The 12814-nt window shown below is 47.2% G+C and overlaps 1 protein-coding gene across 4 annotated transcripts in view; it reads left to right on the forward strand.

Moving 5' to 3' along the window:
* Ube4B (Ubiquitination factor E4B) overlaps positions 1-12814 on the forward strand; it is a 438127-nt gene that overhangs the window by 57247 nt on the left and 368066 nt on the right. For 3 of the 4 annotated variants that reach the window (XM_055072695.2, XM_055072686.2, XM_055072679.2), the window contains exons 3-4: positions 3185-3293; positions 12594-12751. In XM_055072695.2, the coding sequence (XP_054928670.2) occupies positions 3185-3293; positions 12594-12751 (267 nt within the window). The remainder of the gene's footprint in view (positions 1-3184; positions 3294-12593; positions 12752-12814) is intronic. The other variant, XM_050183471.3, reaches the window with a different exon arrangement.

The following is a 12814-nucleotide window of genomic DNA, read 5'->3' on the forward strand; positions in this document are numbered from 1 at the left end:
AAGCATTGAATATCCTCAAAGTGTTATCTCATAAGCACTGGGGTTCCGACTTAACGTGTGTTTTACGTATTTACCGGTCTCTTGTGTGTAGCCTTTTAGACTACGGCTTCGTGGTTTATGGCTCAGCCAGACAGTCCTACATCCAACGACCTGATCCAGTACATAAGCTTGGACTGCAACTGGCAAGTGGTGCCTACAGAACATCACCTATTCAAAGTTTATACGTTGAGTGTAATGAACCCTTCTTACAGCAGCGCAGAGCATTACTCACTTTTTCTTACGTACTCAGAATTCAGTCATCACCGCAACACATATGCCACAACATCCTCACACAATGCAACTCATGCTTACACTATACAAATAAACCAAACATGATTAGGCCACTTGTCCTGCAGTATGAGCAATATTGTCAGGATTATGACATTCCTCATGAAGTTTTCCAGATTACCAAAAGACCACACGGTTGCCCCCTTTGTACGATTTCACACAGTTATGCAACTGGACGTTAACACATTTAAAGAAAAGAGACACGCCACATGTACACATTATACAAGAATTCCGCGCTCTTCAGGACAAATATCAAAACAACAAAATATAACACTGATGGCTCTAAAATAAAAGAACAGGTGGATGTGGGTGTTGTAAAGGAAAATTGGGAAAGAAGTGCAGTGTTACCCCGGTTGTAAGTCTTTTACGACAGCCCGGGTTTTACGACAGATTAGTGCAGTCCCGGTAAAGTCCCCATAGAAGCAATGCATTAAAAACCCCGGTTATGCGACGCAATTTTACGCCTGACTCGCGTTATACGACGACCCTCGCGAAGTGTGGGATGGAATTGCGGACGAAAGAAAAGTGCCGCAGGTCTCTTTCCTCGCTCCGTCTCAACCTCTCCCCTCTGTTTCCTCTCTCCCACCAGCAGTCGCCCGCGACGCTCGCTGTGCTGAAATAGCGCCTTCTCCACGATCACTTTCTCCCTCTCTTCTCGGTGGCATCACCTCTTGTCGTGTTGGGGAAGCATTTCTCTGCCTCCCCACCAGCAGCCGCCGGCGATGCCGCTGTGCTGAAATAGCGCCTTTTCTTCTCCACAATCACTTTCTCCCTCTCTTCTCGGCGGCGTTGCCTCTTGTCGCGTTGGGGAAGCGTTTTACTCCTTCCAGTTTCCCAGCAGCAGATCGCCGACAAGGTAGCGCGGAGAGGCCTAGGTTTACCGCACGTGTTCCTTGTAATCCTAGCTACCAGCGTTCAGCGGAGGTTTTGAGTTGTGTAGAACAACGTGATGCACGATGTCTCGAAAGCGGACAGTTCTGTCACTCGGCGATAAGCTGAATATTATCGAGGAAGCGGAAAAGCGGCATGAAGTCACGAAAGCCAGCATTGCCCGGGACTTTAAGATACCCGAATCTTCGCTTAAGACGATCCTGGCAAACAAAGCGGTGATATTGCAGAATGCCAACAAGTTCGGGCTTGAGCGGAAAGCACAAAAAGGACAGCAGGAAAAGTTAGAAAAAGTTCTCGTCAAGTGGCTGCATCAAGCACGGAGTTCTGCAATCAACGTTGACGGCGTCATTCTAAAAGAAAAGGCAGACCTTGTGACATTGCGTCTGGGCATCGATGACTTTCAGGCATTGAACGGGTGGCAGTATCGCTTTAAAAAACGAAACAGGATTGTGTACAGCCGTTCTGCGGAGAAAGCACTTCCATGGACGTTTTGACAGTGAACGAGTGGATGTAGTCGCTGCCAGAGATGATTGCTGCATACAAGCCCTGCGACGTTTTCAACACCGATGAGAGCGGTATTTTTTTACCATATGCAGCCCGAGCAAACCCTTGCGTTTAAAGGCGACAGCTGTCATGGTGGCAAGCGTAGTAAACAGCGTGTGACGGCACTATTCTGTGCTAACGAGGACGGTTCTGAGAGGCTGCCCGTGCTTTTTTTTGGAAAGTTTGCAAAGCCATGGTGCTTTAAAGGGGGACACGGATCGTAGCAACCAAAAATCGTGAAAAAATGAATTTTTTTTATTGCATTTTTTGAATTTACAGCTATTATTGCATCTACATTGTTAATTTCATACCGATAACATTGGTATTTCAGCCGCAGTGATGCCTTATACGATATGTACTAGCTGAATTTCAGGCAGAACTTGCGCTGAAACCGCCCATTTTCCAAAACACGCGCCTGCTCTTCCATATGTGCTAGTGTGGACATCTTGGTCTTATTTGAAAGAGGCGACTTTTCCTTTCAAATTCCTGCCAGAATGGGCCCATTCAGCCATTGGTCACTTAGGAAATGCGCGGAAAAAAAAGGTACTAGAATGCCCTCCTTCGTCACTCGGTGCACATGACTTAAGCTTGCCTCCCGATTGGCGGAACTGCATGGCCATTGTCTGCTCCGCGCTTGGAACCGCGTGTTGAGGTGCGCCATCTTGCCCCAGTGTCAACACGATGTCTGAAACGTAGCGAAAATTTCGACCGTGGCACAAGTTTGGTGCGAAAAAAGTGCGATGGACGCTCATCGAAAACTTCAAAAAACGCTGCTGAACACTGCAAAACGCCCAGGACGCCACAACCTCAGCGTCCGATGCCGAAATCATCGATGCAGCAACGGCAGGCCTAACGACCGCATTGGCTATCGGGTGTCTTGCGCTGGAGTTTGAGGTATAGTAGCGGCACCTGGTGGCGGCACACGAAACATTATCTGGGGCTTGGGTAGTTTTGAGCCCTAGCTTTGGCGAAGCAAGTTTCTAGCCCGAGTTTTGCGTCGATTCGCACTTTTTTCTGCCCTGTTGGGAGTGCGAAAAGCTTCGTCACTTCTCAGAAACCACGCCGACCACGCTGTAAGCTAGCCGCAGCCTATAGTTTAACGAAAACGGACTCTCCATGACACGTAATGGTGGAAGCAGAAGGAATCGGTGATGCCGATCCGGAGAGACCTAGCTCAGCCTCAAAAAAGTGTCACCATCATTACTTCTGCTTCGTGGGCTGCCTTGAGCATGAAGGCCTGAATCCCAACATCAGATTCTACTGTTTTCCTTCAAGGCCTTGTGGAGTGGAGCGTCGGGCGCGCTGCAATAGCTGCAGTTCGTCGTGCTGGGTAAGTGAAACTTTGTGCCATGCTGACTGCCTTGCCCGTCTTGAAGCTTGCTTGATTATCTGCGTTCTAAAATTCGGTCTTTTGCACCTACAGTCTCGACGGCAGACCAACATAGCAGCAGGCATGGCTGGCGATTCACGATTCAAGACCCAGCCACAGCGACAATTAACAATTTGACTGGTCGAACTGGTGAAGTGACCAGGTGTGTGCAAATCTCCTCGCTTCACTTGCGATTGACACCGTGCTAAAACTTTGCTGCTTATTTCTTGAACGGTGTACACGTATTTGGCATTGCATAATTTATTGCCTTTACGCAGCGTGCCACCCCTGAAAAAAATCTTCGGTGCCCAATATTCGCTGGAAGCCGTGGTACAACAAAGCCGAAAGTGGCGGGTCCATATTGTAAACATGCTTTCCGAAGCAGATGCTCGAGCTTCGTACTACCCAGTTCAGGACAGAGGGCGCTTTTCAGCACCATTTTCGCACCTCCCCCTGGGCAATGCAAGAGTCCCATACTGTGACAAGTCCGTCTGCCGCGGACCCTTTGCCGAGCGCTCGCGTATGGCAAAATACGATCTACCGGCAACCCTCCTAACTGGAGGATGAGGAAGCGAAAGCCAAAGCAAAGCTACCGGAGTTGTCTTCCGCTCCAGTGGCGGAGAGGAAATGCGAGTTCGTGCGTGACAGTACTGACGATGCACTTCGCCCGCCTGATGCGACTACGTTTACGATTGTGGATTTGAGTGCCGTAAATACTTTATTAACGTTTGTGAACTGCAAAATCTGCAATGGTGCCTTATAAATCGTCCGAGACAAGCGGGAATACGGACTCGGTGTGAAGCTGCATTTTATGTGCGCAAACTGTGGAGAGATTGCGTCAGTGTGGAGCTCGCCGCTCGTTCACCGTGCTGAACGAATGAAACCCTTTACTGTGAATGTTTTGGCTACGCGTGCCATGCAGGAAACAGGGAACCGGCAGACCGCCTTCAATGAAGTTTTCTCGTTGATGGGCATCAGCCGTCGGGCTCTTCCCACGAAAATGTGGCAGAGCTACGTGAAGACGAAGTTGACGCCAGCGGTCGATTGCGCGGCACGTAATCTGACAAGCAAGTGCGCGTGGTCGGTTCACAAACTTTACGCCGAACCGAACGTGGGTCATACTGGGAACATCGCGGTGTCGTATGACGGGTCATGGATGACCCGCGGTCATACGTCCCATATCGGCATCGGCACCGTGATCGTGTTATTCAGTGGACTTGTGCTCGGCTTTGTTGTATTGAGCAATTTCTGTGCTGGGTGCGAGTTGGGGCCTAAGGAGAGTGACCCTTCCTATGGAGCCTGGAAGAATGGCCACAAGTGTCAGAACACTAATAAGAAAGCTGGGGAGATGGAGATGGAAGCTGCCCTCATCCTTTTCAGGCGATCATTGGAGCGGCACAATCTGTGGTATACAACTGTGCTTTGTGACAGGGACAGCCGGCCGCAGTTGTCTCGCTTTACAAGATGATGAAGTGTATGGGTATATCTCAATTGAAAAGGAGGACTGCGTGAATCGTGCAAAAGCGCATGGGGACGGCTTTGTGCAACTTGGTGGCAAAACACAAAGGCCCTGGACATGAGAGTCTTGGTGGAAAGGGCTGCTTGTCAGCAAACTTGATCTCCAAGTTAACCTCATACTATGGATGGGCTTCTGAAGACACACAAAGGAGATGTAGATGCCACTCAAAATGCAATAATGGCCACATATCATCACGTGACATCAAACGATGATGTGGCTAATCACAGTCTTTGTCCATCAGGGCCAAACTCCTGGTGCAAGCAAAATGCTGCAGTGGCCAAGAGTGAGCCGGTTCCAAAACATCCTCGAAAGCTTCCTCCTCATGTGGGTCAGGCTTTACGTCCCATATATGAATGTCTTTCAGACAAGAAACTGCTGCAACGTTGCCAGCGTGGTAAAACGCAAAATAACAACGAAAGCCTGCATTCGATGATCTGGGCACTGACGCCAAAAGACCGGCATGCTTCTTTATTCATGGTGGAGGCTGCTATGGCAGAGGCAGTATTAAAGTTCAATGCAGGAAGTGCAAGGGCCTCAAAGGACGTAATGAAAGAACTATGTCTAAATCCAAGCGAGCAAAGTCGCGCCCGCATGGCCGAGAAAGATAGGCGTTAATTGGCAGCATCAACCAAGAAGCGCAACGCATCAGAAAATTTGCGCCAGTCCCTCAAAAAGCGGCACACAGGGGCTGGGAGACAGCAGGACTACATGCCTGGTGCCTACTGAGCTGTTCCAGCTGTAAATTTGTAAATAAAATAGAATTTTGCACGCTTTCTCACTTTTCTCAAAACATCTTTTTGGGTTACTTCACTAGACTGTCGGAGTGATATCTCATGATCTAGAACAGCTAGAGCACTAATTCTTTCTTTAGCAGAAAGCCTAATCTGCATATTACAAAGTGCTGAGAGCAGAATTTCATATTTGTGTGCATGTATATTTCCATCTTATTAATTTTCTTTCGGTGTGGTAGCCTTAGGTCAAGAAAAGAATTTTGATCACCTGCAGAATGGCTAATTAGTATTTCATTTGAAAACTTTTTGCAGCATTGCAGTTATTGCACATTATAGTATCTAGCTATGGAATAATATTCACTTTCCGCTGAGCAGTTTTCTTACATTAACAATAGAGTGGCAGCACTGTCAATCTCCTGAACTAATTGACCTACAAGAAAGATTATTGCATATTTGAAATCAGCACGAAAAACTAAGTAAGCTTGTTTATTTTCATCAGATTTGGCCATAAGATGCAGGAAATAATCTCCAGAACCCATGTCCCCCCTTAAGAACTTGAAGACGCTGCCATGCAGCTGCAACTTCAATGAAAAGGCGTGGATGACATCTTCGCTCTTCAGCAATTTTTTGCAGCAGCTGGATAACAAAATGGGTGCTTAGGCGAGGAAAATATTGCTTTGCGTGGACAACGCACCATGCCACCCACTCGATACGTCCAGTCTGAGGAACATAAACGTTTTTTTTTTCCGCCCAACTGCACAAGCTGGTGGCAGCCGCTGGATGCTGGCATAATTAAGTGCATCAAGCAAGGGTACTGGTAGCGGTTAGTGCAGCGTCGGCTGGCGGCTCTGGAGCCCAGCGATTCGGAATAAAGATGATTGTACCTGACGCCATACATGTTATTGCCAGTTCGTGGAACACAGTGTCGCGAAGCATAATCATTAATTCGGTCAAGCACTGTGGCTTTAAGCGAGAGACTGCCTCCTCTGCTGGGGACGGAACAACCTCGATGCCGCTCGAGGCCGATGCAGGCTTCGCCGACGATGATTTCGAGGGTGTAAACCTCGCCACGACTCGCCGAGTACGTGGAGGCCGACAACAATGTCGCGATCTGCGGCGAGGTGTCGCTGGATGACGCCATCAAGGGGGCTTTGCCTAGTGCCAACACCGCTGCGACATCGGACGAGGACAACGACGACGCCACAGATGCCGTGCCTGTGCCTACCAAGTTGGCCTTCATCTGTTCGCACGACGCCACAGAGGACCTCCTTTTGGACGTTGCCCAACTCGAGCGAGAGCTCTTCGTTCATGGATCAAACAAGGTCCAAAAGAAACTTACCGACTTTTTTTAAAGTTCGCACTGGCTGGCGAGAATCGCGCATTGGAAAGTGGAGTCCTGTAAAGGTTCGTTTGAATAAAGCATGATTGGTGCCTGTACCGCAGCATTAATTCTTATCGCATTTACTTTTTTGGTAATTTGGGTTTTCAAGTTCTGCAGAGTATGTTAGTAGTTTACATTGAAGTTTCTTGTAAATTCGTCGTGCAAAATAAGTAGTATTTTTATAGGCATCATTTTTGTTCAGATTTTACAACGGCCGCATTTTGTAACGCTTTTTCGTGGTCCCAAGAAAGTCGTATAATGGGGTTCAACTGCATTCGATTGGCCACAACACGCCTCTGTTTTCACAGCCGAAGTTTACGCTATATGGGCTGTTGTTAAAAAGATTATCACTTATATACACAAAAATGCAATCATATGCACTGGTTCTTTAGGCACACTGAAGGCTCTACATCTGAAATCTGAGTGTGAACCCCTGATAGGAGACATTAAACATGGTGGAGCTTAACAAATCATCATCATCATCAGCCTGGTTACGCCCACTGCAGGGCAAAGGCCTCTCCCACACTTCTCCAACTACCCCGGTCATGTACTAATTGTGGCCATCTTGTCCCTGCAAACTTCTTAATCTCATCCACCCATCTAACTTTCTGCCGTCCCCTGCTACGCTTCCCTTCTCTTGGAATCCAGTCTGTAACCCTTAATGACCATCAATTATCTTCTCTCCTCATTACATGTCCTGCCCATGCCCATTTCTTTTTCTTGATTTCAACTAAGATGTCATTAACTTGCGTTTGTTCCCTTACCCAATCTGCTCTTTTCTTATCCCTTAACGTTACACCTGTCATTCTTCTATCCATAGCTCGTTGCGTCGTCCTCAGTTTAAGTAGAACCCTTTTCGTAAGCCTCCAGGTTTCTGCCCCGTACGTGAGTACTGGTAAGACACAGCTGTTATACACTTTTCTCTTGAGGGATAATGGCAACCTGCTGTTCATGATCTGAGAATGCCTGCCAAGCGCAGCCCAGCCCACTCTTATTCTTCTGATTATTTCAGTCTCATGATCCGGATCTGCAGTCAATACCTGTCCTACCACTTACCACTTCCACTTCCAGTGCCTCGCTACCTATCGTAAACTGCTGTTCTCTTCCAAGACTGTTAAACATTACTTTAGTTTTCTGCAGATTAATTTTTAGACCCACCCTTCTGCTTTGCCTCTCCAGGTCAGTGAGCATGCATTGCAATTGGTCCCCTGAGTTACTAAGCAAGGCAATATCATCAGCGAATCGCAAGTTAGTAAGGTATTCTCCATTAACTTTTATCCCCAATTCTTCCCATTCCAGGTCTCTGAATACCTCCTGTAAACACATTGTGAATAACATTCGAGAGATCGTATCTCCCTGCCTGACGCCTTTCTTTATAGGGATTTTGTTGCTTTCTTTATGGAGGACTATAGTGGCTGTGGAGCCGCTATAGATATCTTTCAGTACTTTTAGATACGGCTCGTCTACACCCTGATTCCGTAATGCCTCCATGACTGCTGAGGTTTCGACTGAATCAAACGCTTTGTCTTAATCAATGAAAGCTATATATAAAGGTTGGTTATACTCCGCACATTTTTCTATCACCTGATTGATAGTGTGAATATGGTCTATTGTTGAGTAGCCTTTACGGAACCTGCCTGGTCCTTTGGTTGACGGAAGTCTAAGGTATTCCTGATTCTATTTGCGATTACCTTAGTAAATAGTTTGTAGGCAACTGACAGTAAGTTGATCGGTCTATAATTTTTCAAGTCTTTCGCGTCCCCTTTCTTATGGATTAGGATTATGTTAGATTAGGATTATGCTCAACAAATACAGGAGGTCAATTGGTTTCTGCTGTATTCCAAGCCATGTTGGGATACCGGGTAATGAAGCAGCTGATAGGTGTGCATCGATGGCAGTGTACAAAGACATAACAAACACAACACTTCCGTATAAAGATAGCATCCGTGCAGTTAGAAAAGCGTTAACATCAAAATGGCAACATGAATGGGACCGTTGTGCAGACAACAAGCTATATCATGCTAAACCCATAGTTGGCGAATGGAAGTCACATTATCATGAGGAGCGGTTTTTCGAAGTAGTTTTATGCCAACTAAGCATTGGGCACACACACGTCACACAAAATTATTTACTTACAAAAGAAGACACACCAACTGTGAGAAATGTCAAGAGCCACTAACAGTTATGCACATATTACTGACATGTACACACATTGAAATGCACATACGAGCACTTTTGCACAAATTATATCAACTACACATACCTATACACCCTGCTCTAATTTTAGGTGATGATCCGTTAATCCCATTATGTGACATGCATAAATTTCTAGATGACACTGGATTTTTGCAGAAAATATAGTATATTAACACAGCCTTTTCCTTCCTAAATTGGATTTTAAAACAGCTCGTGTTTGGCACAGCACAGCCTTAGCCGCTATTGCGCCATTAAACTCCACTTAACTAACAAATTTTTACTATTATTTTCATGCTCTTAAACATTCAATATTTGGCTGTAACGAAATACCGTGTCCCTTTCATGTGCAAAGAGCAGGAAAGTGTGCAGCCAAACTAGCCCAAAGTGTCGCTTATTCCTTCGCTTCAGTACGGCCGCGTAACAGGCGTTCCAATGGTGGCACACCAGGGAAAGGGGAAAGACAAAAACGGCTGGGAGGTCTGTGCAGCATTGCGAAGTCCGAATGGCATTCTTAAGAACTCGGAACAGTCCGAATGGTGTGGTGATTGCTGTTTTGGGGATGTCTGCTTCCGCAATGGCAATTTGATGGTTGGCTCGAACCAGATCCATTTTGGAAAAGATGGTTGCACCATGCAGAGGCGAAGTGAAGTCTTGTATGTTTGGCAGTGGGTACCGGTCCGGAACGGTCTTGGTATTCAGAAACCGGTAGTCTCCGTGTGGTCTCCAGTCTCCTCACTTCTTGGGGGAGAAGGCGGAGTGGAGATGCCCAGCTGCTAGAGGATGGTCTGATGATGAGTTGCGCTCGTAGCAATGCCCTGAATGAATAGGTTGGTTGCAGAGTCAAGGAGACGCTTGCTCTTGACGTCAACGAGCAGTCCGTGTGTGGTTAGAAACTCGGCGCCAATGTTGGCAGACCAAAAACACCCACCGGAAGATTCTTTGAAGTCCCAGGTTGAGCATCAGAGAGCGTTGTCTGTGCACGGGAATGTGTGTTCCGTTCACTGCTTGCAGATAGAATGTTGCAGGGGAAGCACTTTCAGCTTTAGTGGCTGGGAGAACGCTCACCCGAGTTCTGGTGTTGATGAGAAATTTTTGTCCAGTGGTTCTGTCGACGACGTGAAAGAGGCGACATGCTTCTTGGCACTGACCACTCGTCTTCACTAGTGGTTGACCGGCTGGTTTTCCGCACAGGTGCACGGCAAGAGGCAGTGGCAGGCGTTGGTGCCGAAGCGGCAATGATAAAAGCACATTCGTGGACCCGCGGACTCACTTCGTTTACGCTGTCCATAATGGTGAGATGCTGAGGAGCGTCGATGTTGGTGTCCATGAGCTGGGGGCGGCTCCAAGTGAGTAGCTGCCGCAATGAGTTGCTCGAGCCGGGCACAAAGGCAGTCAAACTCAGTGGGAGCAGTGGTGGGAGGTGCAGGGTGATGCAGCTGAGGAGTCGTGACAGGGGTGGCCAGTGGCAGAGACTGCGTGGTAGTGCTGACGAAGGCAACCGAGAGGTTTGGTGTAGCTACTTCTATCACTTTGTTGGCTAATGCAGCCAGCAATGTCAGGTCCATAGCTGCGGCTATGGCAAGTACCATTTGGACGTGTGATGGTAAGCGTTGCAGGAACAGTTTGCGTAGCACAGCACTGTCTATGTTCTGAGCACTAGTGCCGAGCAGCAGTAATATGCACTGCAAGAGCTGACTTGGCCATCTGTCACCGAGCTCCTCTGTGGAAAGCAACCGCTGGATCCTCGTCCTGTCCGAAGCGGCTGTTCTTTGGAGCAGGGCTGCCTTGAGGTCGTCGGAGGGCTGTGCGGGTGGATCGTTGCGGGATGTGGTTAGTATGTCCACTACCTGTTCTGTGGCTGTTGATGGGAGTGCGCTGACGATGTGATGAAATTTTATCTACTGGGAGGTGATCCGTGAAAGCTGGAACTGCGGCTCCACTTGTAAAAACCACATGGTCGGATAACGTTCCCAGTATAGTGGAAGGCGGAGTGACAGCAGAGATGACTTCGTTGGGTGGTCGGTTGCTGTGCTTGCTTGGCTGGAGTTGGGTGTCTGCTGTAGATTCGGTTCCATTGCAGCTTTGCGTTGGTTTCCTGTCTTCGTCAGTGGGCAAAAAGGTGAGTCTACGTTAATAAGGTGCGTGAAAAAACCGGGTCACCAATTGTTGGGTGCACGCGAAGGAAGGAGCCCTAGACGGGACATCCGTGCTATGGTGTGTTTATTCACTCTGTAAGGAACCGCGGCGGGCCAGCACGAGAGGCGCAGATCGCAGAGGTGAGGGAGAGAAAAGAGAAGAGCGTGCACGAGTGTCTGATTGTCTGAAGCGCAGTGTAAGAAGCATTTGTACGCTGTGCTCTGAAGTAAATAGTCAGAGGGCTGGTGCCGCTACCCGACGCGCGGATTGTTTTGCCAGCAAGGCCTGGTGCCGCTACAATATATAGGCCGCATAAGTTTAGTTACAAGTTTAGTTATGAAAATGTGTGGAATAATTAGAAATAATTAGAAATCGTTGAGATGACTGGGGATGAAATTCAAGATAAATAAGAAAAATAGAAAAAAAATAGTACGGTGCAAAATTAATGTTTCATTGTTTCATGGTAGATATATGATAGAGCAAAAATTGAGTTACAAGTTGAGTTACCGTTAATTAAGATCACTGATTACCGCACACCAAAGCACGTGAGCATGACTTTGTCAAAATTCCTGAAACCTGGAAGTAGAAAGTGGAAATAATGACGTCACACACAAGAGAGTGGCATGATATTTAGCTGGGTAATTAATGGAAAACAGTTGCCCCCGAGTTCAGTTCGTGCATTGCATTCGCCTAAAGTTAACCTAAAGAATACCAAAGCCGATGTGCAAGTGCCACTAAGAGACACCCAAGTCAAAGATTAGTGTCGCCTACCATTTTTTGATGTTGGTGTCTTTCTGCTAGCCTTTGGTCTCACTGTCGACTCATGCCAAGTTCTTATGCACTGCTGTTGCCAAGGGGTGCTTTTTTCTATGTAAGAGTGTTTCTTGTTGGGCTGGTTGGTGAAACGAGGCTATTTGAAGAGAGTTGAAAATTAACACGCGCACAAAGGAGACAGGAAAGGCACCACTACTGTCTGTTTCATTATTCCTTTGATATTCACCTATATACTGCACAAGATAACTTGAAGACTTGTTCAGAAGTGCTAAACAACAGATGAAACCACAATTGAAACAGATAATGCTTTAATGTTTTCATTCCACAAATTCCCACATGGTGCTTTCTGGATGGCCACAGATGTGCCACTGATATATACTGGAGGCTTACCACATTAAAAAAGGCGAAGATGTATCTGACACATTTGTAGCCTTGTACATACCTTGTACATTTGTAGCATAAAGTGCCTTGTTGGAACTTGCGGCATGAAAATAGCAAAGCATTATCTGTTTCCTTTCTAGTTTCATCTTGGTTGTGCGATTCTGTCTTGAATTTGGGTTGTGCAATATATGGTCAAATGTTGAAGGCCTAAAAAAACAATGGCACCCTTCTTGTCTCCTTGATGTGTGTTTGTGTTAATTTGTGCCTGTCTTCTAATAACCTTTGGCTTGTTTCTTAGGCTCACTGCAATGCAACACCATTTGAAATGTCGCACCTTGTGTGCAGTGTTGCAGCTGATGGAGGCATCGACAGCATGGAGACAGACGAGCTAGCCTCGGACAGGGTCAAGCCACCTGTTACCACAGCGGCAGGGTCCAAGAGCAGTGAGAGCCTGCAGGCCTGCCTGGTGGAGCTACTGGGAGCATCAGAACTGCTTTGCTCCAGTGAGGCTTCTTTGGCGATTTCATTCTGGGGTTTGACAGTGCGCTTAAAGGCACCTGAATCAC

This window comes from Dermacentor andersoni, chromosome 3 (assembly GCF_023375885.2).
Source record: "Dermacentor andersoni chromosome 3, qqDerAnde1_hic_scaffold, whole genome shotgun sequence".
Classification (NCBI taxonomy): Eukaryota; Metazoa; Arthropoda; class Arachnida; order Ixodida; family Ixodidae; genus Dermacentor; species Dermacentor andersoni.